The sequence below is a fragment of the Stenella coeruleoalba genome, assembly GCF_951394435.1.
Source record: "Stenella coeruleoalba genome assembly, chromosome: 13".
Lineage (NCBI taxonomy): Eukaryota > Metazoa > Chordata > Mammalia > Artiodactyla > Delphinidae > Stenella > Stenella coeruleoalba.
The window spans coordinates 88,913,833-88,939,369 of NC_137159.1; the positions used below are offsets into that span (position 1 = coordinate 88,913,833).

Sequence of the window (25,537 nt, forward strand, 5' to 3'; positions counted from 1 at the left end):
GACACAGAAGCTCAGTGATAAGTGTGTGGGGTTTTTTTTCTGGATTTAGAGTTGAAAAATCATCTCATTGTAATCATCATTATAACCATCTCTTTAGAGTATTAATTTGTATTTTTCTTTCAATGAGGGAAATTTGTTATTTCTATATGTTCTAAATACCCTTTAAAAACAATGTTCTATAACCAGTAAGAACTACTAGCAAGGTTTACTGAAAAGACTGACATATACATTTAGAATTTAAAAAAAGTAAGACTTCTGCAGAGTTTGGTCCATGTCTGAAGAAGGAATCAGTCAGTCAGGGCTGCTGATGGTGGTTTGACCTGAGGCCACGGACCCTCTTTGCGGTCTGCACATTTCTTGAAAAAGGAAAGGAGACAAAGTGTGCAATTGTGTTGTTTCTGTTTTACTTATTTTAGACTTTAATAGCTAGAATGAATAGCATGAAAATAGAAACGCCAAGCAAAAACATTTGCTACACTGGAGGATTTTAATTCTGAATCTGTGTTTCCTGTGACAGCTCGCCCTGCTTTTGTAATCCAACCCCAGAACACGGAGGTGCTGGTGGGGGAAAGTGTGACCCTGGAGTGCAGCGCCACGGGCCACCCCCCGCCAAGGATCACCTGGACCAGAGGCGACCGGACCCCCCTGCCCGCTGACCCGCGGGTGAGCATCACGCCGTCCGGCGGCCTCTACATCCAGAACGTGGAACGGGAGGACAGTGGCGAGTACACCTGCTTCGCCTCCAACACCGTGGACAGCATCCACGCCACAGCTTTCATCATCGTCCAAGGTGAGAGCGTCCACGCAGAGGCCCCGGCTCCCCGCAGCCTCCCTGGCTTGCCCTCAAGCCAGCCCCTCCGCGGGCTCCGCCTGGTCTTCCAGTCCCGGGTCCTGCTTCATCCTCTCCTATCACATCTGACCTTCGGTGGGACTTGGTGATATGTTTATTTTCCAAGTGCAGGCTTTAGGTGGTCAGAGCTTTAGTTTTCTGCTGTGTTCCCCACGCGAATGTGGGCACGCATGCCAATTCACCAAGGCCTGCGTGTACGGAATCAGTATGTCTTACACACGTCTTGGAATTTCCTTAGGGTCAATTTTTGGACATAGGGTCTGAGAATATGTATAGTTTTAAGACTTAATGCTGTGTGTTTCCAAATTCCTTAATTGACTCTGTAATGAGTTTATTAGTTTTCAAATAAATTGCCCAGCGGGACTTTGGTTAAGAAGCGCTGGGACAACACAGAAGTGTGAAATGCAGAGAATGAGGTCTTTCCTTCTCCTCTGTCCCCACCGGCTTCCTTTGTCCCCCACTCCGCTTCCTCTGTCCCCAGTGGAAGCCACGTCACTAAAAGTTGGTCCTTAATCCGTCCTCTGGCCCTTTCTTTGCACCTCTGACCAAGCAGTCATGTCACTGGTTTTTACCTTTTTTGATTGTGGTGGTTGCTTTTATAAAAATGGAATTATATTGCATATATTACTCTGTAATTTTTTCCACCCAGTAATAATAAAGTAACTCCTGTCACTATGCACAGTTGCACTAGATGACATTTTATACCATTTGCAAATACTAGTTTAGGTTGAGGAGTGAGGTGAATCTCTTCAGGTCAGGCCCCTTCCAGGAGCTGAAGGGGGTCGTTACCTGTGTTCTGTGTTGTAGCCTCAGTGCTGTTAGATTAAGAGTCTTCTGCACGCTTGTCAGTGTGACGCTGAGAATCGCCAGCGTTTGGTTTCTTCCTTTTCACTTTCCGGCATCTTCCTCTGCTCGGGGTGCTGCACCCACAGTCGGGGTCCTGGTGGGACTCTTGGAGGGCGGGCGGTGTGCCTTCAAAATGGCGTTTTCACCCAAAGCTGTCTCCTAAATGTTGCGTTTCCAACGTCTTTCCCTCCGGAAGCGCTTCCTCAGTTCACCGTGACGCCCCAGGACAGAGCTGTCATCGAGGGTCAGACAGTTGAGTTCCACTGCGAGGCGAAGGGCTACCCACAGCCGGTCATTGCCTGGACGAAAGGAGGTGAGGTGTCGGGCAGGACGGTGACCCACTCCCTCCGTCCTTCCCTTCCTGGGACTCGGACCCCCCGGGCAGGCCGGCGCTGGCTGAACCCGGCGTGACCCAGAGCTGCGGGCACGTAATGTCACGGGCCACCCCCGCACACACAGGACAGGAGACCTGTCCGCACCGAGGGCCTGGATGTCGGGCCCGTCTCCTCCCGAGTAGTCTGGGTCCCGCCTTCAGTGTGCACCGAATTAGCCTCTGGAGCAGAGTTACTAATGTGCAGATAGAACCTTCTAGAAACTGGTGGTAGAACACATGTGCCGTATATATGACTTTCTCACTTGAATTCCCAGAGTTCTCTTGCTGCTCCCCAAGAGGTGTTGTGACTTGACCACGTTAACTCCTTGGGTGGGACCTCAGCCGATTTCTCTAGCTGGGAAGCTGCTGGGCGCACAATGTGGGGAAGGCCCAGCCCATCACCCCAGGGGGGTGACAGCAGCCTGGCCGGGAAGGCTGCGGAGAGGCAGGTGCCCACGTTGGTGGACCATCAGGGTCTGCTCTGGAATCGAGGGGGTGACTAGCGCTGGACCAAAGGGCACTACCGTCCCTTCCGCCCCTGAGGGGCCATTTCCAGGGATCCTGGGAGCAACCTGGACGAGAGGAGAGCTCCATGTTTTCGGGAGGAGAGGCTCGTTCCTACTTGGGGAGCTGCTTGTCTTCAAGCAGCACCAGCCCCATCCCCTTCCCAGCCCGCGATGCCTTCCCATCCCTCGTCCCCTTTCCACCCCCATCCCTCTGTGCCCAGCCTGGGACCGGCCTCCCCCTGTCTCCGAGTCTGCACACCACCCCGGCTCTTGCTTACTTAGCCCTCGACCCCCTGGTCCCTGCCCCTTGCTCCTTCTCTGGAGAGTCTCGGGGGGGCCGGGTCTGTGTGCTATTTGTCCCTGAACTGTCGCACACGCACAGGTGTGTGACAAAGGCCGGGACGGTGACTCCAGGCCAGATCTGGGGAAGACGAGCTCTGCGACCCCTTTGTCCCTCAGCGAGGGTTCTGCCTGACCCTGAGGCTCCCGTCTCCCACCTCTAAGGCCAGGCTTGTGTCCGTGTATCCCTGGCACTGAGAGTGCATCCCCACCTTGCAGGGAGCCAGCTGTCGGTGGACAGACGGCACCTGGTCCTGTCGTCAGGGACCCTTCGGATCTCGGACGTCGCCCTGCACGACCAGGGCCAGTACGAGTGCCAGGCCGTCAACATCATCGGCTCCCAGAGTGTCACCGCGCACCTGACAGTCCAGGCCCGAGGTAGGCAGTGGTCCCGCACCCCTCCCTGCGACGGACCGTCCCCCAGACGCGCATCCCGAGGCCGTCGTCGTAGCCTGTCTCTCCCGTGTCGGCAGTGAGGACAGTGCAGCATGTGGGACACGGGTCACGTTATGTCACTGTGTCATCCCTGCCTTCCCTGGGGGTGAGCAAGGTGGCCCCGGACCCAGCAGCACCGGCTGACCCGGGAACAGGCCCCCATGTCCTCCTGGACGCGAGGTTCTGCCTCCTGCTGGCCCCGGGTCCCTGTGGAGAGCCGGGAGAGGAAAGCAGGAGGGGTGATGGCCTGGGGGGTGGGCGCGGAGGGGGGCTGCCTGCAGAGGGTCCCTGGGGGTCGGGGCCTGGGTCTGCTCCGGTGCTGAGCAGGCAGGACAGTGGGCGGCCCGTGGGTGAGGTCATCAGCTGGTCCCCTGCTTTCTCCCGTCACCAGCTCTTGAGGGGTGGGGGGGGCTTGGACTTGGCAGCCCCAGGCCGCCCCAAGCACACCGGAGCCGTGCGGACAGACCAGATGCTGCCGCGCAGGTGGAGGCTGGCAGCCCTGGACCGTCCCTCGGTCCCGTCCGGCTCCTGGGCTCCGGCAGCTGCAGCGGGAGCGCTCCGTGCCCTGGGCCTGCCCGGACCGAAGGCGGGGCCTCTGCTCGCCTGAAGCTTTTGGAACAAATCAGGAGTCTCCCGGGTTCTCCACGTGTGTCAGCCCGTGTCCCTTGCCTTGCAGTCACCCCGGTGTTCACCAGCATCCCCAGTGACACGACGGTGGAGGTGGGCAGCAGCGTGCAGCTGCCGTGCAGCTCTCAGGGGGAGCCTGAGCCCGCCATCACCTGGAACAAGGTAAGGGCTGCGGCGTGTGGCTCCCCTGCCCGCTGCTTCTCCAGACCCCCCGTAGCTGGAAGGCAGCCGTGGTGTAAACAAAATGAGACAGACTTTGGACGTGCTCCTTTACGAGTCCTTTTTGGTGACAAAAGCAAAGAAAACCCTTTTGTTGGATCCTTGGTCCCGTAATCACTAGAGAAGGTTCCTGTTGTTTCATTTCTCTCTGTTGTTCTTATTAAGCCCAGTAAAGAAATGAATATCAGTGTTTCATTGCAAGCAAGCGTTTTAATATGGAACTTGTCCCTGGAGGTCATGCACTGGAGGTCGTGCAGTGGCGCCCCGCGAGGGAGGTGCGGGGTCGCAGGGCCCTGCAGCCTCGGCCTCGCTGGGTGTGGCTCAGGCATCCTGGCTTCTCCCGCACCACCCACCCCCGTACACGCCCAGGAAGGTTGCCGTCTGTGGCCACGCCCCGGCACGCGCACCCCAGAGGTCCAGGGACGTCCCAGAGTGAGGTCTTAAGTTCTTCTGGGTCCTTTGCGAGCAGGTGGGAGAAGTTCATCCCCTTGAATTGGCGTCGGGCGAGCTCCTGCCAGCGTCGGCGGGTCTCAGCACAGCCACCGTGATGGACCCATGAGCGAGGTCCTGGCAGGTGGTGCTCCTCTCCAGGGCAGATGCCTCTGCTCCGCAGTCTGACCCCACCGTTTCTTCCATTTATCTTGCTGCAGGATGGGGTCCAGGTGACAGAAAGCGGGAAATTCCACATTAGCCCCGAGGGCTTCCTGACCATCCACGACGTGGGGCCTGCGGACGCCGGCCGCTACGAGTGCTCAGCCCGGAACACGATCGGGCAGGCGGCGGTCAGCACGGTGCTCAGCGTGCACGGTGAGCCCGCAGCACCGACGCTCCCCGCGCGGTCGGAGGCGACCGAGGAGAGCAGGGAGCTTGGGGGTTTGGGCGTTATCTGAAGACAGCACAGCCCAACCTTGCAGGGAGGTGGGCGGGGTCCAGAGAGGCACAGCCGTCCTTCCTCCTGCTGCTGTAGGCGCTGCAGGCCGATGTGGTCGTGCCCTTGGCGATCTTGCCTCGCTCTGGGTTTCCTGGTTGGTTTAGTGGTCACCCAAACCCCCTCAAATTCTACAGCATGTCATTTACGGTCGCCATGTGGCAAAGCACAGACGTAGTCACTGCTGTGAAAGAATCCCGGCCCCTTCACTCTGTTTCTCTCTGTTCTGGGTGTGTGTGGCCTTGTGCGGTCCTGGCGTGTATTGAGTCTTCATTTTAAACCCCCAGATAATCAAGGACCGTTCCCTTCCCTGGATCTGGTTGGTGTCCCTAGAGCCAGGTGGACCCCGGCTCTGTGCCGGCCTGCAGAGCTCACCCAGGGCATCCCCTCCAGCCCCCCCACCTGGTCCATCCAGGTGTCACCTCCACCTTTCTGACACTCCATGTGTTCTGGGCCAACAGGGTAAAATGCACAGCCTGTAGCTTGGCTTAAAGTCTTTTTAAAAAAATATTTTATTCATTTATTTGGTTGCGCTGGGTCTTAGTTGCAGCTCGCGCTCCTTGGTTGCGGCACGCGAACTCTCAGTTGCAGCGTGCGTGTGGGATCTAGTTCCCTGACGAGGGATTGAACCCGGGCCCCCTGCATTGGGAGTGTGGAGTCTTTTAACCACCGCTCCACCAGGGAAGTCCCTGCATAAAGTCTTACAGTTCGACCCAGACCTGCACTTTGTCTCCAGCTCTCTCTGTGCCCCGCTTTCACCTGCCACCCCCCGGCACAGAAAGCCTGAGTTCTCGGGTAACAGAACCTCCACACCCAGGCCCCTCCTCTGGACGATCCCCCAGTTCCTCCCGCAGGAAACATCCTCCACCTGCATGTGCGTTTTTGCCTTTTCCACTTTAATCACCTAATCTGCCTTCCCCGAGGACTGGTGAGCCTCAGACCTGCCTGGGTCTGGTTAATTTATATGCCCACACCTCACACCCCATACTCCACACTCCCTGCACGGTGCCTGGAGCCTGTGGGCACCTGCAGACAGCAGTAAAGGCGAAACTGGAAACCTTTTTTTTGAGGGGGGAAATGTTAAATGACCTTATTTTCCATTATATTAGAGTGTGAAGTGATTATAATTAAATCGGTGAATCTCCTGACTTAGAAACAGTGTTTTCTCAATTAATGTTTGTTTTTATACTTGAAAAATAATGTTACTTTAACATGAATTAGTTACACATGAAGTTTAAAAATAATCTCCCACCCATAATCCCACTCCCCAAAAATAACCACCCGGAACATTTTAGTGAATTTCCGTTACCCCTTTTCTAAGGCATATAAGTAAGTGTTTTGGGATGATTTTTCTGTGATCGTTGCTTGAAGAAAAACAAAGTCAGTTTAAATCATTGGTAGTAATGAAATATTAGGGTAATACAATTACGTAAGATTGTTCTGTCCGTTTGTCTAACACATGACATAAAAATACTAGCTTCTAAAAATTAGTAAATTGGGGCTCTGTTTGAGATCGGTGTCAGGAGGGCATATGTCCCAGTCTGGAGGGGGATGTATTCCAGGAGGGAGGGGTGTGTATCCCAGAACCAAGTGAAGGCAACATTTCAATAAGGACATTATCAGCCGTGTCAGGTTTTCTAGAAGGTCGAGTATTTTGAAGGCAAAGGATACCGTTTATTAAAATGCATGCTGTTGGTGACCTGGCATGAGACATTTTGAAAAATAAAGATAAAAGATTGGTTGGAACAAGGTTATTTTATTTAGCAACTCTAAACGCTAGAAAAATGTCAGTATTAAGTGAAAAAGGAATGAAAAGAGGAAAGTAGAAAGGGAGCCGTAGCTTCAGAGGTGTCAGGTGTGTCCGAGTGTGCCTGAGTGCGCGTGAACATACGTGCACGCGTGTATAGTTGTGTGTGCATATATGGCCACGTATGCGTGTGCACATGTGGTCATGTGTGCGTGCCCACATGCACACATGCTGGGTGTAAGAACGTCTGATCCTTCCTTTGGGGGATACGGTGAAGGGAGAGCAGAGGCTCGGGAGGGTGGGCGGGCAGAGATCCAGCACCCAGGCAGGTTGACCTCTGATGGGAGGAACACAGAATCCACCGGAAATTAAAGCACCACACTCGCCGCCCAGCAGGGCAGCTGCTCTGGCGGGTGGGCCTGAGTCAGCGCCTCCCCTGTTGGGCGATGCTTTGGTAGAAGAACTTCAGTGTTTTAAGTTACAACTACCTTGTCCTTTTATGGGGCATCCCATGATTTAAAAAATTAAGCGTCTGCAACTTCCATACAGTTTGAAAACAGCTTCTCGTAGAATTTGTGATGACATAACTTAAGGTTCGGTGTGAAAAGTAGAAATAACATTGGAGAAAAGTATGCCTCAGTCTAAGTGACGTAGAGGCTAGACATTATTCTCTGACTCACTTGTGTGCACGTTTTCCGGTGACTTGCGACCTCGCATTTCCTAGTTCCCGATGTCAGTAGGAACGGGGACCCATTTGTAGCCTCATCCATTGTTGAAGCAATCGCGACGGTGGACAGAGCCATAAACTCCACGCGGACGCACTTGTTTGACAGGTATTTGCAAAGGCGGGCGGGGCTTCAGAGGGTGATTCTCGGACGCAGTTTTCACCGGTTTGATGGGAACAAAACACGGTTTTAATTTGAAAATCAATAAACAGTGTTGGTGTTAACTTTGCTGGGGGTTAAGATAACAGAAAGATGCTCCTTTCCAAGTAGAAACTGAACTATGATTCACAAATAGAACATTTAAACCATTTTTTGACTCATTATTTTGGCTTGTTACTCAGTGACTTGGCAAAAACAAAGTATTTCCTAAGCCCTTCGTGCATTTGTTCATCTTGGCAATTCTAGCGTGTTTTTTCTGCATTTGAACTGAGATAGTATATTGGTGTTTTTTTCTACTGACGTAATTAATTATTTGTTTTTAGTGTCTTTTGGTTTTGTTCGTTTGTTTTGTTGCCTTCCGCTTGGGATGAGTAAGGTACGATACCTTGTGTCTGTAGAAACGTAGCCACAGAAGTATTTAAGAGCGATAATTCTCCTTTGGGCGCGAGTGACCTTTGTTCTCAGTCATCTGTTCCGTTCTTCCCTTTTCTTCCCGAACACCCGCTAGCCGGCCCCGCTCCCCGAACGACCTGCTGGCCTTGTTCCGGTACCCACGGGACCCCTACACTGTGGAGCAGGCCCGGGCCGGGGAGATATTCGAGCGGGCGCTGCAGCTGATTCAGGAGCACGTGCAGCACGGCCTGATGGTGGACCTGAACGGAACGAGTCAGTACCCAGGCGGGGTCCACACCCCGCAGATCCCTTCCCCATGACGACGTCCAGCCTGTCGGGTCCGGGGTCTGTGATGATCACGGTCACGTGCGGGTGGCCTTGAGCTGGGACAGTCCTGTGGCTCCCCAGGTCTGATGGGAGACCCAGCGGTGACCTGACATGTGCTCAGCACGGGTGGTCGTGCTGTCCTGGCCCCCGGGCTCTGACCATCGGGGCCTCTGGACCAAGGAGAGCCCCTCGGAGGCCGTGGGTCCAGGTTGGGGCTGTTAGAGAGGACGCTGATGGAGCCCCAGCAGGTGCCGCGCAGATGGCGAGGGTGAAGCCACCCGCTCCTCTGCCCGCTGCAGGGCCCCGCCCGAGCCTCTGCAGGGCCGGAGGGGGATTAGCGCCCAGACAGTGTTTAGGAGGAAGCGTTTTCCTTGCTGACCCTTCAGCCGTTCAGGACTTCTCAGGGTGGCTGTGACAGAGCAGGCGTGCCAGCCTCGCGCTTCTCTCTGGGGAAGCGGGAGATGCCAGGCTCTCGGGTCTGAGCCCGCCGCCAGGTGGCGACGGCAGCCCAGTGTCCTGTCCCTGCAAAGCTCCTCTCTCGTGCAGGCCTCCAGCGCTTGCGTGTCTGACTGCTGCTCCCCCAGCCTGGGAAATGTCACCTCCGTCTCTTTACTGCTTCCCTATGGGGGTGCTTGGGACGCTGTCCTCTGCAGAGGCGAGCTGCCACCTGTCTTCTTTAAACGTACATGGGTGTGGGTCCCGAAGGGAGAAGCGAGATGCGTGGTGACCACCCCGCGGCCACGTGGGGAGCGTGGGCCCTGCGTGTGGAGCCCCAGGCGCCGGGTCTGGGGGAGCGTGGAGCGGGAGCTGGTGTGCCAGGTCCTTCCCAGGCTTCCCTGTGGGAGCTTCCTCACCGCCCTGCTTGCTCTCTGCCGGGTCCCGGCGCTGCTGTTTGGTCCGGCAGGCCCAGCTGGCAGGGGCCCCGGGACAGCGCTCGTGCCCGCCCGGTGCCCGGGCTGCTGAGGCGTGTCTCCACCTTCTGTCCAGGTTACCACTACAACGACCTCGTGTCCCCGCAGTACCTGAGCCTGATCGCCAACCTGTCGGGCTGCACGGCCCACAGGCGTGTCAACAACTGCTCGGATATGTGCTTCCACCAGAAGTACCGGACGCACGACGGCACCTGCAACAACCTGCAGCACCCGATGTGGGGCGCCTCGCTGACCGCCTTCGAGCGCCTGCTCAAGGCCGTGTACGAGAACGGCTTCAACACGCCCCGTGGCATCGACCCGGGCCGGCACTACCACGGGCACCCGCTGCCCATGCCCCGCCTGGTGTCCACGGCCCTCATCGGCACCGAGGCCATCACCCCGGACGAGCAGTTCACCCACATGCTCATGCAGTGGGGCCAGTTCCTGGACCACGACCTGGACTCCACGGTGGTGGCCCTGAGCCAGGCCCGCTTCTCCGACGGGCAGCACTGCAGCTCCACGTGTAGCAGCGACCCGCCCTGCTTCTCGGTGGCCATCCCCCCTGATGACCCGCGCGCGCGCAGCGGGGCGCGCTGCATGTTCTTCGTGCGCTCCAGCCCGGTGTGCGGCAGCGGCATGACGTCGCTGCTCATGAACTCCGTGTACCCCCGCGAGCAGATCAACCAGCTCACCTCGTACATCGACGCCTCCAACGTCTACGGCAGCTCCGAGCACGAGGCCCGCGCCATCCGCGACCTGGCCAGCCAGCGGGGCCTGCTGCGCCAGGGCATCGTGCAGCGCTCGGGCAAGCCGCTGCTGCCCTTCGCGGCCGGGCCGCCCACCGAGTGCATGCGCGACGAGAACGAGAGCCCCATCCCCTGCTTCCTGGCTGGCGACCACCGCGCCAACGAGCAGCTCGGCCTGACCAGCATGCACACGCTGTGGTTCCGCGAGCACAACCGCGTGGCCACCGAGCTGCTGGCGCTGAACCCGCACTGGGATGGCGACACCGTCTACCACGAGGCCCGCAAGGTGGTAGGGGCGCAGGTGCAGCACATCACCTACCGGCACTGGCTGCCCAAGGTGCTGGGCGAGGTGGGCATGAAGATGCTGGGCGAGTACCGTGGTTACGATCCGGGCGCCAACGCCGGCATCTCCAACGCCTTCGCCACGGCCGCCTTCCGGTTCGGGCACACGCTGGTCAACCCGCTGCTACAGCGGTTGGACGAGAACTTCCAGCCCGTGGCGCACGGCCATGTGCCGCTGCACAAGGCCTTCTTCTCCCCGTTCCGCATCGTGAACGAGGGCGGCATCGACCCGCTGCTCCGTGGCCTGTTCGGCGTGCCGGGCAAGATGCGCGTGCCGTCCCAGCTGCTCAACACGGAGCTCACCGAGCGCCTCTTCTCCATGGCGCACACGGTAGCGCTGGACCTGGCCGCCATCAACATCCAGCGCGGCCGCGACCACGGCATCCCGCCCTACCACGACTACCGCGTCTACTGCAACCTGTCGGCCGCCCACACCTTCGAGGACCTGAAGAACGAGATCAGGAGCCCCGAGATCCGGGAGAAGCTGCAACGGTGGGTGTGGGGGGACAGCCCAAGGGGGTCGTGGCCCCTGGATTTGAGTCTCTGTGCAGCCTTGGGGGTGGGGGGCACGTGGAGACGGGGAGGGGGCAGGTTGAGGCTTGACTTCAGAGATGAGGGGCCCTGTCCGGCGGGCCTGATGGGAGGGGTGTGGAGGGATGAGATCGTCGGGCAGGACGAGACTGGCCCGCGGGCGCTTCGGGGAAGAGACCCTGCTGCAGTCTTGGGAGCCGGAGCGCCAGCCCTTGGCGCCGCAGGACGGGCGGGCCCCCAGCTATGAGGCTTTGTCCGGAGTCCTCTCCCTAAACCCGCTATCCCCCAGACCCGGGCCCCTCGCCCGTCCCCTGCACCCCTGTCCGTCACAGGCAGCAGCCTCCCCGCTCCTGGGAGAGGGCTCACTGGGCCGGGGGCACGGAAGTGGAGGACGCCCAGCGCGCGGGGCAGGGCCCCTGGAGACCCCCGGGCAGCCCCTCCTCCGTGGGCCCGCAGAGGCCAGGGCCGGCCCTGTCAGGCCACGAGGGGCCGGCGTCTGGCGGGACGGGGCTTCCTGCCTGTAGCGGCTGCCTCCTCCCCGGGATCTCTGCGTCCAGATCGCTGCTCAGACAGGGTCCTCACGACTCCCCCGCCCCCACCCCTCGTGTCCAGGCTGCCCTGGCTCCTTAAGTCCTGTTTTTCTCGTTAATTGTTCTAGTCTCTCTGGGGGGGTCTTTAATGGAAATAACCACTCACTAGAGTTTTCCCACAAGGGTCCCCTGTAGCCCGCTGGTCACTGTGTACTTACAGTATGTTTTCCTATTTGAAAGAACGGCTTTGAAAAGGAAAAATGCTTCTCTGTAAAGGCCCACGTGGGTCGTTTTCTGGACGCTCCTGCTCACTAGGAGGTAAATCGCTGATGCTTCGGTCACACGCTTGACACTGCGGTTCAGGCGTGTTCTTTAGGGCCTGGCCTGCGCCTTCCGGAGAAAATGACTCTTACTCGTAGTTTATCGCAGGTTGTGACTAAGTGAGCGTCACGCTCTACAGTTGAAGATGTTCCGGTGTTTGTTTACATAACAGTGTCAGGTTGCCCGCTACGTAAACGCACGCTGCCCCGGTACAGAGACCTTTGTGGCACGGGCTGCTCAGCTAGGGTGTGTGGACTGTCTGTGTTCTTTATGCTTGAATATCCTCCGTTGTTCTTGTCCAGACTGACGAGATCACTTTCCTGGTGTTCCTTTCCTTTGCCCAGCGTCCGTCAAAGCCATCTGCTCCCCAGCTCAGCACTGCTGGGGGCTGGGGGCCCTGGACCTCGAGTTCCAGGGACCCTGGGGAGGCGGTCAGTGTGATCCACCCCCAGGAGAGTCGCGCGCTTACCCGCTTCTGCGTCAGGCCTGACTCACCGAGTGGGGATGAGACAGGTGCCCGGGCAGAGTGACAACACAGGACAGTGCGTCCCAGCTGTGGGACAGTGACGCTGTCAGGGAAGAGAGGCTTTTAGACGGGGCTTAAGGGGGCGTGTGCTCGCACCTGTTAGTGGCATCCGATCAGATCTGTCCATTTCTGGGTGCACAGCGAGGGGGAAGTGTGGCCTGTTCTGGGGGGCTGTGAGCAGGAGGGTGCCCTGCTTCGGTCTGGGGTCTGCGGGGCCCACCTGTGTGGCCAGTCACCCAGGGGTGGGGGGCAGACGGAAGGGGGCCCTGCCCAGGAACGGGGTGTCTCCTTTGGGAAAAGCCCCTGCAGGCGGAGAACCAAACTCGCAAGGCTCTTTCTGACTGTGTTTCCATCTGAACTAAAGTTCAGTGTGAACGTCCTCGAACTTGTATAAAGTTCAGTGTGAACGTCCTTGAACTTGGGGAGAGCGAGGATGGCGTGTCCTCGGACTGAATGCCCTTCCGGCAGCTTCGCGCTCACCCTGCTCCTGAGAGGGGGAGCGCTGAGGACGGCCCGCACGGCCCTGTCCGCAGTCAGCACCCCTAGTCCAAGCAGGTGGAAAAGGCGTCTCGGTTACAGGATGAACTTAAAAGGCCCAGTGGAGCTTTGGGTGGCAGCTGGAACGAAGCCATTAGCGTCTGCCCAGGGTGTCGGGAGAGATCAGATAAGAATGATGTTAGAGAAGTTGTCAGCTCTTTGCTTGGAAGCATTTATTTCTAAGGAATTGGAAGAATTTGATGAAAAAGTTTGTTCTTGGACATTCAGACCTTGCTGTCTTAGTCTTTTGTGCGATTCCTACTTAGTGAGTAGTTTCTTCACAGCAAGTGTGTTTTCAGTGTACGGCAGGATCCCAGTATTGTTTTGAAAACGTGTCTTTAGCTGTGTATGTAGCTTATTCTTCGTATGTATCAATGACAAAAACACTGGAAGGGTTTCCAGTAAATGTCAAGTTGTCTCTAAATAGGCAGGAAAGGTGTGGTTTTAATTTCCTTCCTTGTGTTTTCTTGGCTTCTCTAAGGTTTGTATAATAAATATATCCGTGTGTGTATTTTATCATGCGTATATAAACGGGAAATAGGAACACCTCTTTAAAACATAATGGATAGACGCTTTAAAGAAATAAGTGGATTTTACTAAGTGAAGACCTGAATAACGTCAAATAATGATAAAGAAGCCACGAGGGTTTTATCTTCCGCTAGTTGCTGTGCTCTTCACCAGGTACGGCTTTGCTCAGTGAATTGAAGGCTCTGCTTGGTCTCGTAGGTTGTACGGCTCCCCGCTCAACATCGACCTGTTTCCCGCCCTCATGGTGGAGGACCTGGTCCCCGGCAGCCGCCTGGGGCCTACCTTGATGTGTCTGCTGAGCACGCAGTTCAAGCGCCTGCGGGACGGGGACAGGTAAATGCAGATGCACCTGCCGCCAGGTAATTCGGTAGGTGGCCGTGTGCCGGCAGTGTTTCTGGAAGGTGGCCTGTGCTGGTCCATCAGAGGAGCTGCCCCTGCTGACGTTAGTGCAGGTTTCTTGGTCTTCGTTTTTTGAGTGGCTCACAGTAACGTTTGAGTCCATTTTTAAGTGATAACCTAATTGAGCCACTTACGTCTCATCACTGGCGAAACTGAGTGTGGGGAATATTTTGACCAGCCCCCTGGGCTTTTCCGTGTCGTGTTTTCCCTGAGCTTTGCTCTCGTTCTGGGGAACGCAGGTTGTGGTATGAGAACCCGGGGGTCTTCACCCCCGCCCAGCTCACGCAGATCAAGCAGACGTCGCTGGCCCGGATCGTGTGCGACAATTCAGACAACATCACGCGTGTGCAGAGGGACGTGTTCCGAGTGGCCGAGTTCCCCCACGGGTACAGCAGCTGTGACGAGATCCCCCGGCTGGACCTCCGCGTGTGGCAAGACTGCTGTGAAGGTGGGCGTCCCGGGGCCCTGCTGCTCACCGGGGTCCGTCCTCCTTCACCGACAGTTTGGGTGGAAGCTTAATGCCCGCTAACGCACGGGCTGGAATCGGCACAGCAGTGAGAACACGAAACGGGCGGCTCTAGGGGTCACTGTAAATTCTGGAGTGTCCATACCGAGCAGTACTGTGGAACCCGAGGATAACTAAAGTCATGGTTTTGAAGAATTTGTAATGCCAAGAGATAGGAGTTAGCAATGAGAACCACTAGGTAAAAGAAACAGACAGCAAAAGTTTAATGAGCTTAGCTCCCAGCTTTTCTTTAAAACCTATCACACGTCTGCATTTCATAGCCTGCCTGTCTGTCCCCGCAGATAAAATATGAACAAGAAACAGATCGCAAAGCTTGCCAGACATCAAATTTAATTTTAAAACTGCGTGCTGTGTGTTCTCAGTGTCCAGAAGAGCTTGTGTAAGCAGAGAAACGTGCCATAAATCCCCTCCTGAGGAAGTGGAGAGTGTGACAGGCAGCTGCGTGGCGGCCTCACCCAGGCACCTGGGAGCCCGTGAAGGCGGCGCTGCCTGTCCTGCCGCCGCGGCTGTTTCTGGATGCGCCGTCCAGGCGGCTCCTACGCAGCATTCCCGAGCCGGGTCGTAGCTAACCTCGACGGCACGTTCTCATTTGAACATAATTTTGGTTTCATTCCAACTGTGATCAGAGACCCAGGGAACATTGCAATGGGGGGAACATTGAGGACCCATTCTGGGTAACCCCGCTCTTGTGGTGAGGAAATGGGGCCCCGAGCCTGGGGCAACACCACGGGCCACAGAGCCCCTGCAGGTGAGGTGGGCAAGGAGGGCCCAGAGCCCCGGCCCCCGGCCCTCCGCCTTCGGCTGGCGATGGACACCAGGTGCAGAAACCGGTTTTCTTTCGCACCTCGTTACTTCCGCAGGAATAGCCCTGGCCAGGTTGTTCTCCCTAGTAGTTAATTTTAATGAGCTGTTATTTTCCTTAGTAAGTATTGAAATCTGGGTCGATGCACGTTGTGAGTGAGTGAGTGTGTCTGCTGTGATTCTGTGTCTGTGGCTTCTCTCTGCGCGTACGTATGATGTACGTAACTAATACATGGGGTACATAACACGTTAAATATATATATATAATGAATACGATTTGCAACGTTGTAGGAGAATTCACATAAAAATTAAAATTTTGCTCGCTACATGCCCAAGTTTCCAAAGCATTAATTTCTGATTTTTATAGCTGTTGGGAACTTGGTGTTTTTTTTCGCTTTTTTAAAAAAATATTCTGACTAGTATATTAAGGTCACAACAGTTTTCCACACACATGGCAGAGAATTTGATTCTTGTGTTTGCAGACGGTTGTTCTCTTTGAAAATCATTGGAAAAAGCCAGTCTTTCTTTTCAGATACAGAATCTTCATTTTCTGATAACTTTGCCAGATAGATTCCCTGTAGCTGCTTAGAAAGGAACAGAGACAGGTTTTCTGGGTTTTGCTGCAGAAACCCGAAGTCCTCTGAGAGCCCGAGTCTTGGATCCAGGCTCTGTCCTGTGTGCCACAGCCCAGAGCTAGAGCCTGAGTCTTGGATCCAGGCTCCGTCGTCTGTGCCTCGTTCCAGAGCCTTTTCTTGCTTCCGCTGGACAGTCAGAGGCTTAGGCACTGGTACAGTTTCCAGCATCCTTTCTTCTGGATTCTTTTCCTCTTAGAAATAGCAGGCATAGCCCTCAGCTGACAAAACTTAAAGAATGCTCTATAAACTTTATCTGTTTTTATTTTAGTCCAGAAGCCATATCTAAAAAGTGGTGGAAAAAAAAGAGTTATGGTTTGACAGAACCAAATGTCGGTAGCTGTTATCGACACCTCAGTGTTTATAAAAGACTCACTTACAGGCTTCCCCAGTGGCGCAGTGGTTGAGAGTCTGCCTGCCGATGTAGGGGACACAGGTTCGTGCCCCGGTCCAGGAGGATCCCACATGCCGCAGAGCGGCTGGGCCCGTGAGCCATGGCCGCTGAGCCTGCGCGTCCGGAGCCTGTGCTCCGCAACGGGAGAGGCCACAGCAGTGAGAGGCCCGCGTACTGCAAAAAAAAGACTCACTTAACCCAAACTTCTTTAACCTTCATCTCTTAATTGTGTATTTGTTTAATCCAAGTACGAAACCTGCACACGTGAGAAACCTAAGAAACTGCCCTTGGGAGGATGCGTGTCTTTTTCTCTTGACCAAAGTTAGGAATTTCAGCCTCTCTGTGAGGACTGATGAGTCACGGAGAGGAAGACACACACATGCACACGCTTTTGAGGTCACTGTAGAAGTTACTGAAACAGTGCCAACCACTCCCGTGTGGGCAGCACAGCAGGCGCGTGCCCCACCCGGAGGAGGGTGTCGTCGGGGGGCAGCACTGGGGGTCGGGGGGCTCCAGGCCGCTCACCTGGGGTGGGGAGGGGAAGGGGAGTGGGGACAGTGCCTCCAGCGCTGCCGACCTCAGCGCCCCGCGTGTCCTGCGGGAAGGACAGTGATACTTGCCGAGCTGTTCTTAACGTCCCCTTCGTGGGACTCGAGACCCTAACGTGTCTGCGCTTTGCCCGCAGACTGCAGAACCCGGGGACAGTTCAACGCGTTTTCCTACCACTTCCGAGGCAGGCGGTCCCTTGAATTCAGCTACCGGGAGGACGAGCCAGCCACGGATGCGGGGCCTGGGAAGATGCCAAGGTACGGCCGAGCCCCGCCGGGACCTGGGACCGTGCACCCTGCCAGCTGGCCCTTGGGTGTGGGGGGGGTGCCTCAAGGGCACCCATGCAGCCGCTCCACGCGCCCCGCCCTCGGGCCTGGGAGCCGCACACCCTTGGCTGTGTCCTGAGTCTCCCTTGCTTCTCCCAAGCAGCGCCGGGATGCCCGGGACGAGGCCCAGTAACGCCTCGGCCACCGCCTTTGAGCGCCCACCAGTAGCAGGGACCAGCGACTTCCGGGAGTTTGTCCTGGAGATGCAGAAGACCATCAGGGACCTCAGGAAGCAGGTTGGGCGCCCCCATCCTCACCTCCCCGGCCTGCCCGGCCCCTCTCCACCCTTGGGCCCAGTGTGCGTTTCTCCCGTGACGGTGAAGGGAAGGTGCTGCCCACATACCCCTGGTCCTCGGCCCGGGAGCCTCCAGGGAGGTCACTTTTGTCTCTGCCCTTCTTTCTGGCTTGGCTCCAGCTGGGCCGCATTGAGCTGCCCTTGGACCTCCTGGGACCGGGGACCCTCGGCCGTGGGCTGCCCACTGGCGCGTTGGGTGAGGGGCGCGGGTTCCCTCCGAACGCTGGCTGTGAGGGGCTCCGGGTCAGGGCCACGCAGAATTCAAACCTCAAGTCCTGCCCAAAGCCTCCTCTTCAGGGATGACTGTTAAGCCTCTGCTCCCGGGGGGATCAGGAGGTTTTGGTGGAGGTCGGGTCCCCTTGGGCGCTGGAAGGGCACCGGCACATCTGTACTCCGGGGCTCTTCCCTGGGGGTCTGCAGGGTTTGCAGACCTCCGCACCCCGCCCCTGCCGTGTCTGCGCGGGGGTCTCAGCGTGATGTCACCTAAGTGGGAGTGAAGAGTGAGATCTCAGGTTAATGGGATGCATGCAGAGGGTCCCAGTGAGAAGGGCTTCTGATGCTGTGGAACATTCCAGAGACAGGCCTGCGAGTGGGGGATCTGTGGTGCAGGCCACGTCCTGCTTTTGAGGGTCTCAGTCCGCGGGCTTGGAAGACGTTTGTATCTTCCGGGGAGAAGTGCACCGGCTGCCCTGCGTCTGCTCTGTGCTTGCCCTGTAGCTTCTCCTCCCGCCTAGGGGTCTGGGGACAGAGTTGACAGCCTCAGGTGCTGACAGACTCGCCACGGTTGGGGGCTGGGCAGGGGGAGGACTGGCCTGCCCCAGCTGGCCTCCCGCTGGGTTCAGGGCCCGGACAAGAAGCCCTTTGCCTGGAGCTGGAGACAGAAAACCCAAGCAGACCCTGAGCTAGCCGCACAGCGTGCCCAGGGTGGGGCTGCACCCTCGGATGAGAGTCCAGGGCCAGACGGCTGACCCCTGATCCCTGAGAGTCCACAGGGAGCGGCAGAGAGGCCCGGTCGCTCTGCACACATGGGTCAGGCTGACCAGACGGGGATGCAGGACGGGGCGGTGAGAGGCTGGCCACCCCACGCCCGGCGGTGCCCGTCCCACACCTCGTTCATGAGTCAGCTGAGACTCGGAAAACCCGAACGATGGTGGGCTAAATAAACGAGGTGGAAGTTTGCTTTCTTCTCACGTATCCCAGAGGGAAATGGGCCGGGGCTGCCGGACCCTCCACGGTGCAGAGGCCCCAGCGTTTCCAGCCCCCGCCACCCCGTCAGCGCCTCCCTCCCAGCAAGAGGGTGGCCCCAAGCTGGGGCCGGTGTGCGTCGGGGTCAGCAGCCGGTCACAGCCCAGAGCTCCTTTGAGAAGCTGGTGCAGAATGCTCTCGTCACCCAGTCCTGTGTCGGCATTCTCTCTGCTTCTTTCTAAGGTTTCTCTTCTCTTCTTTACCGACTACTCACCGTCCTTACAGTCCCCGCACTTCTGGCCTCAGACACGGCGGAGGTCAGGCTGTTGTCATGGAGCTTTTGGACAAACAGCTACCAGCTGCCTAACGAGTAAATCTGAGGTTCCAGGAAAGTGCTTTAGACATTCACCTCGGTCCCCGTTCGTCGTGAGGCATCGTTTCAAGTGAGGGAGCAGGTGCGCGGTACCCAAGCTGCCCGCTGCGTCCCGGTGACCAGCGCTTCTGCTTTGCCGCAGATAAAGAAACTCGAGTCTCGGCTCAGCACCGAGTGCGTGGATGCAGACGGCAGCTCGCGCGCGGACGGCACCACATGGAAACGGGATCCCTGCACCGTCTGTGAATGCCGCGTGAGTGTGGGTGCCGCGGGGGACCCGGGCAGGCAGCAGGGCCGTCAGGGAGCTCAGCTGTGGGGTCCCCTCCCACGTCCCTTGAGAACTCAGGGCTCTTCCCCCAGAGCCGTTGCTGAAGGTCGACACGGACATCACTGCCCCTGGTCAGCGCGGGGCTGTCCACACTGTTCTCGGTCCTGGAGCAAGTGGACCGAGGGGGCAGTGGTGGCCGCAGGGGAGAGGGGCCTGGCCGCTGCCCAGGCTGGGCGGGAGTTTTGGGGCGGGGCTGGGAGCCAGGACGGGAGGGCGGCGGCGGGTCGGTGCACATGGGGAGGGGACTTCGTCCCCTGGCCCTGGAGGAGCAGGGGTCCGTCCGGTGTCCCTGGTGGTTATCAGGTTTGGGCAGAGCCCTGTCCTCCCAGCTCCTCTCTAGCCGGACCTCTTCCTGGTTGACACCCAGGGACGTGATCCCGGGGTCCCCAGTGGGAGGTCAGAGCTGGGGGTGGGGTGAGATACAGGGGCCGGGTCCCCAGGACTTACGGGCTCGGGCGCCGTCTCTCCTCCAGGACGGGCAGGTCACCTGCTTCGTGGAGACTTGCCAGCCGGCCGATTGTCCAGCACCCGTGAGGGTCGGCGGGGCCTGCTGTCCTGTCTGCCCGGGAGACTCCATGGGGAAGAAGCCCTGAGTGCCTCTGAGCCCTGAGCTTCCCCCTCGTCCCCTGGAGAGCGAGGCCGGAGCGGGCAGTGCAGGGGACAGGGCACAGCGAGGCCGGGACGTCTCGGGGCCACGGCACGGAGCCGTGTCGGAACTCGCCCAGGGGGCTCAGGCCGGAGTGCTCGCCAACAGACCACGGAGCAGACACGTGTCCTAACTTCATGTTAGACTTCTCAGGTTTTTATTTAATTTTTTCTAAATGAAAAATTGGTGCTACTATTAAATTGCACGATTAAATCATTGAGGCTCCTAACTTGATTTCACCTAATGTCACCGTTTCTTCTCAACTGAAAGTTAGTCCCGCCTGGTTCTGGTACCAGGAGCTTGCAGAGTGGAGCCGCCAGAGGAGGGACACGGGATTGGAAAGAAACTCAGTCTCTGGCACACGGAGCAGTGTCTGCGGAGCGTGTTGGGTGACTGGTCTGGGCAGTGAGCACATCCCCCCAGCCCCGGCCCTTGGCAGCTCCCAGGGCATCACCTGGACCCACAGGGCGGACGACCCCGCCGCCTGGAGCAGCAGCCCATCCTGCGGCTCCCGACTCCTTCGCCCGGGATTGGAAGGTTTTTCAGCCGCGTTTAGAACAGGTCTGCGTTCACCTGTAACTTGCACGCACGCTGGCTGGTGTGGACCAGATGTGAAAACCCTCCGCTCCACGCCACGGTACCTACTGACCTGCGCGGCCAGCGTTAGCCGTGGCCAGCGCGTGCTCTGTCCCACCAGAGCCCACGGGAGGGCCACAGTGCTCTAGATTCTTCTTCCAACGGGAGGAGTTCGAATGTTGGGACCTTTCTAACTTCAGGTTGTGTGAGTGCATTGAAGAAAAACGACCAATCCCTGTACCTCGTTTCCGTTTTCACAGCGTGTGATGTTTGATGAAATTTCGCCCGTGCCTTAGTTTTAGATGCATCAGAAAAACCATTTCCACTCTGCACAAGTTCTCGTAGGATTCAGTGAAAAGCAACTTCCATACCTCATGGTCTCCGTCTTTTTAACTGACCAAAAACCTCCCGTCTTGTTCCAAATACAAAGTGGTCTGTGTTCTGAGAAACATGTCCCTGGACGTCCTGCTCAGTTCCGCAGACCTGAGTGTCCACAGCGAACCGGGTCCTGTGCTGGGCGCGGATACAGCGCCCACCTGCCCTTCCCACAGGAGACCCTCGAGGACCCCGGCCGTCTCGGTCCGAGGGGCCAAAGCCTGTGGCCCGTGTGGAGCTCATCACGGGGTGGGGGAGGGGAGGCAGGGCTCCCGCCAGCATCCAGCAGGTAGTGGGCAGTTTGAAAGCCTGGTTTCGGCCCAGCACAGGCCGCCTTCCCGGCCACAGGAGACCCCAGTGCCTGCCCTGCTAACATTCCAGCCCGAGGACTCGACAGCAGCTTACACACGGTCGGCTTGAAGTCTGTCCTCACACATCACTAAGTGATCAGTAAAAACTCCAGTGTTTCACAGGCACGGGACTTCTTCTGAACTAATAACTCACACTGAATAAATAACCAAATCTTGGAACCAGTCTCTCTAAGCAGAAAATGGATAACTTTGTCTGAAAGTTGATGGCTGTGTAAGTTGCTCAGGTATAAAATCCCGCCTTCTGGAGTGTTTTGGTGTCTGAAGGTGCCCGGGGGGGTTATCTGTGGTTTCACGCAGAGGGTGGGTTTAGACAGGCAGCCTAGCACGGCGTTGTCTAGCCCGACGGGAGGCTGACTGTGATTCACAGAGAAGTTCTGCGGTTGCGGTTGCAGTTGGAACGTCTGCAGAATCGGCCATTTGATGAGGTGGTGGGAGGGGCCTGGACACGCCTCCAGCCCCGTGGGGAGCTGCGTGTACATATTCCCTGACTTTTCTAACCCTTTGCCAGGAGCAAGTGCCTTTCTTCTGTTCATTGTAATCAGTCCGTCACCAAAGAGCCGTTTGCACTATGTAACGATGCCTTTCAGTTCCAATAAATGGGCCACATTTTCAAACGGAGAATGGGTGTTCTTCTTTTCATGAGCCGATCCCAGAGGTGGGTCCCCGGGGGAGCCCAGGGTCTCTGCATGGACCACCATTCATAGAAAAAAGTGAAAAAGGAAGAAAAACAAGGGGATTAGTTAAATGGAGGCTGTCCTCCCCCGTGGCTGGGATGCTGTCCTGTGGACAGAGCTGACCTCCGTGTTGTGAATTTCGGGCAGGTTGGGGGTGAGCTCCCAGGAGAAACCTCCAGCCCCTACCCCACCCCCGAGGTTTCTGGCTCTGTGGCCAGAAACATGTGACCGTGTGACAGCTTTCCAGCCCCTGGTGCCCTGGGTCCAGGCAGGAGAGAGGGTGCCGTCCTGAGGGACCTGGAGGGATGTGAGGGTGTCTTTGCAGGAGCTGGAAAAATCGTGGCTCGTTACGGAGTTATCACAAGAAGAAACTTGAAAGGGAAAAATTCAGTACTGAAGTTTTTGAATTTGCCAAATCAGTTCAAACTTTGTGATGAGACACTTGAACTTTCACGACCCTGCCTCACTGCAGGCAATACTGAGCCTGTCCTCTGATGCTGTCCTGGGGAGCTCGCCCTGGTCACGGGAAGGTGAGGGATTGCGCGAAACGACTCGAGCAGCTGTCTTTTCTTCGAGTGACGGATGTCGTGTTACGTACGTTTTTGTGTAACGTGAATAAGCTTCTCCACGTAGTGTTGGGTGCTTGAGGACCCCATGAGCTGGAGCTCGGGAAGCAGGTACCCAGGTAGAGTGGCTGCAGAAGGGCGTGTGGGCCGCAGGTTGATAGAAAGACTGGACGATGTGGAGGCCAGGCTGTGGACCCGGAAACAGGCCTGCCTGGACTTCCTCTCCCTCCCCCAAGACCAGCACCTGTGCTGTGTGCCGGCCACACCTGGCGTGCTGACCGCACCTGGGATGGATGGTGGCCCCCTGGCCCATGGAAGGACCATCAGTCTGAGGTGGGGGGTGGGAGAGAGCAGTCCCCCTTCGGCCAGATTCTCAGCAGGCACGGTGCCCCGACCCCCTCCCCAGGGGACCCAGGGTCCACAGTCCATCCCACTCGGCTGGAGGCCGCCTCTGCCAGAGGCTGGGGCCCGAGGTGCAGAGGTTCATCTCACCTGGCCCACCTGCAGCTCACCTGCTCTCCACCCCTCGGTCAACAAAAGACAAATTAAATGAGGCGCTTTCCTGGTCAGAGGTTGACCCAGGTCAACACAGCGCCCAGCACCCTGTGCCATTTCAATTGAAACGAAGTGGACGATGTAAAGTTGGCAAAAGCGTTTGTGTCTTGCTTTAGAAAATGAGGAGAGGAGAAATGGTACAGATGAACCGGCTTGCAGGGCAGAAATAGAGACGCATGTAGAGAACAAACATGGACACCAAGGGTAGAAAGCGGGGCGGGGGAGGGTAGTGGGGGGGGGATGAACTGGGAGATTGGGATTGACATGTATACGCTATTATATATAAAACAGATAACTAATAAGAACGTTGTGTATAAAAAAATAAACTTCAGAAAAAAAGAAAATGAGAGAGATCGATATAAAAACAATCAAGAGAGGGATTCTGAGATAATTATGGTAAAACCTAATTTCTTGATCTTGGTGGTTTTCATGAGTTTCTTTACAATAATTTATTAAGCTGCCAGTTTACTTTTAGGTAATTTTTTGTGTATTTTATTTCATAATAAAAATCTGAAGTCATTAGATATTTAAAAATTAAGCAGTTTTAACAGTTGGGGAGCAGGGAGATATATGTACCTTCCTCTCAATTTTGTTGTAAGCCTAAAACTGCCCTTAAAAAACTAAAGTCTTATTTAAAGGAAAAATGAGGAGAATGTATGGAAACATTCCTTGTGCCTTCTTAAAATATTCACACCTGTTTCCTGTGGGCAAAATTATGTGCTCAGTGACATAAATAGTTGTGTTTTGTTTGCCAAGTGATTTGCCAAAAGGTTCTTCCTTATACGTGTGTGTACAGCTGATTCACTTTGTCATAAAGCAGAAACTAACACACCATTGTAAAGCAATTATACTCCAATAAAGATGTTTTTAAAAAAAAAGAAAGATTCTTCCTTGTGCTTAGAGAATGACCCAAAAGCATTTTTTAGAAAAAAGTCTTTTCTGACAGTTTCAGGAAGTCACCTGAGTGTGTTTCTTCTGGTTTCACCACCGCATCACCATGCGCAGCTGTAGCCATGAGACCCTAGAACCTTGGAGACAGATGGGGGAGCAGGACGAGCACGTCAGCAATCGGGGTGCGGAGTCCTCTGTCCCCGAAGCCACCAGAGCCTTGCATGTCCCAAATGCCCACCATGGACGGTTGGGAGTCTCGGCCTGAACAGCTAAATGGGTTGTCCTGTAATTGCAGAAGAGGGGAAATGGGCCCAGAGGCGGGGCACCTGCACCAGGCCACCCGCAAGTGGAGGGCAGCCCTGGGGCCCCCTGCAGCCAGCTTATCCCAAGCCTGTGTCTGTGCTGTCCCGTAGGCTCCTCTGAAAAGGCTCCTTCCCGCTGTGCGGCCCTTTGGGCTGCCGTCCTGTTTTCTTTAAGCGGCTACTTTGGCAAAGGCCCCGAGCAGACCACGTTCCTGCTTCCTCAGGTATTGAGTGTTAAGGTTTCATGCTTGAAAGCTTCTAGTTGTGGATTTGCCGCCTTTTATGCTAATGGTAACAGATACTCTCAGACCCAAAACCTGGAGGCGTTGACAGGGAAGCAGCATGTTTGAAGTTGGAAGGTTCCAGAGGCTCTAGTGGTGCCTCTTTCAATGTTTGTGGGATTTGTGAAAAATAGCTCAGGCTCATTTGCTCTTTCAGTGTCTGGATTTCTTTCTCCAGAGACGGGGTCTCCAGAGGAAGGAAGCCCGCCAGAACGTCTCCGTGGTCTTTCCCACGGCAGCCTTACCTCCTGCCGTAAACGTTTCCCTAACTTAACAGAGGGATCTCGAAGTCAGGCTTTTTTCCCATTATAACTCTGAACATCAGCCTGATGCTGGTCTAGTCGGTTCTGCCAGGAAGCCCCGTTTTTCAGAAATAGCTTCTTTATGGACACTTTGGTGTTACTGGGGAGGGAGGGGACTGTCCCTTTGTCGCTTGCAGGGACTGTTCAAGGGTAGAACAGTGAGTCTGGTGTGGCTTTTCTGTGCGGGAGGTTTGAGAAAGGAGAAGGGTAGGAATCTTCTGATTTTCATTATAACCTTCTTTCCTTTTCCAACATTGAGCATAATCTTAAGTATCATGGAAAATGTTATTTTTGATGTGTTTTATCAAAATCGAATCTCTCTGTAATGGTTATTAACCCTCGATTGAAAGCCCTAAACTTCGGAGCTGCATGACGTCATTGTTACATGCTTTTCCCATTAGCTTCATCCTTCCTGGCACCCAGACGAATTCTCCTGTTGTTTTATCTTTGAGCAAAACAAATCAGGGTACACAAACAGAGCCTCTGCTGGATGACTTAATTTGCAGCTGTTCTCACAGGAAGTCCCTGGAAAACATTGGTGTTTGTGTTCTTTAAAAATTACGGCACCAGAAATTAACTCAGAGAATAGCCACGGTCACCATTTCTTGTAATCGTGATTCAGCGTGAGTAAAGTGAGAGGGGACGGGATGCTGGTGCCGCCTTGGCCGTGTGTCCGCGGAACATCTCAGCCGGGCTGGGTCTCGCCTCTGCTGCCCGTGGCCCCAAGGCTCAAACCCACTTCTT

The 25,537-nt window shown here is 56.1% G+C and overlaps 1 protein-coding gene across 3 annotated transcripts in view; it reads left to right on the forward strand.

Moving 5' to 3' along the window:
* PXDN (peroxidasin) overlaps positions 1-22,433 on the forward strand; it is a 66,609-nt gene extending 44,176 nt beyond the window's left edge. For 2 of the 3 annotated variants that reach the window (XM_079940352.1, XM_079940353.1), the window contains 14 exons: positions 518-790; positions 1,893-2,009; positions 3,134-3,292; positions 4,026-4,138; positions 4,846-5,002; positions 7,595-7,703; positions 8,263-8,420; positions 9,462-10,965; positions 13,645-13,779; positions 14,085-14,293; positions 16,884-17,004; positions 17,177-17,309; positions 19,069-19,179; positions 19,728-22,433. In XM_079940352.1, the coding sequence (XP_079796478.1) occupies positions 518-790; positions 1,893-2,009; positions 3,134-3,292; positions 4,026-4,138; positions 4,846-5,002; positions 7,595-7,703; positions 8,263-8,420; positions 9,462-10,965; positions 13,645-13,779; positions 14,085-14,293; positions 16,884-17,004; positions 17,177-17,309; positions 19,069-19,179; positions 19,728-19,847 (3,419 nt within the window). In that variant the 3' untranslated portion in view covers positions 19,848-22,433. The remainder of the gene's footprint in view (positions 1-517; positions 791-1,892; positions 2,010-3,133; positions 3,293-4,025; positions 4,139-4,845; positions 5,003-7,594; positions 7,704-8,262; positions 8,421-9,461; positions 10,966-13,644; positions 13,780-14,084; positions 14,294-16,883; positions 17,005-17,176; positions 17,310-19,068; positions 19,180-19,727) is intronic. The other variant, XM_079940354.1, reaches the window with a different exon arrangement.
* Positions 22,434-25,537: the final 3,104 nt, after the last annotated feature.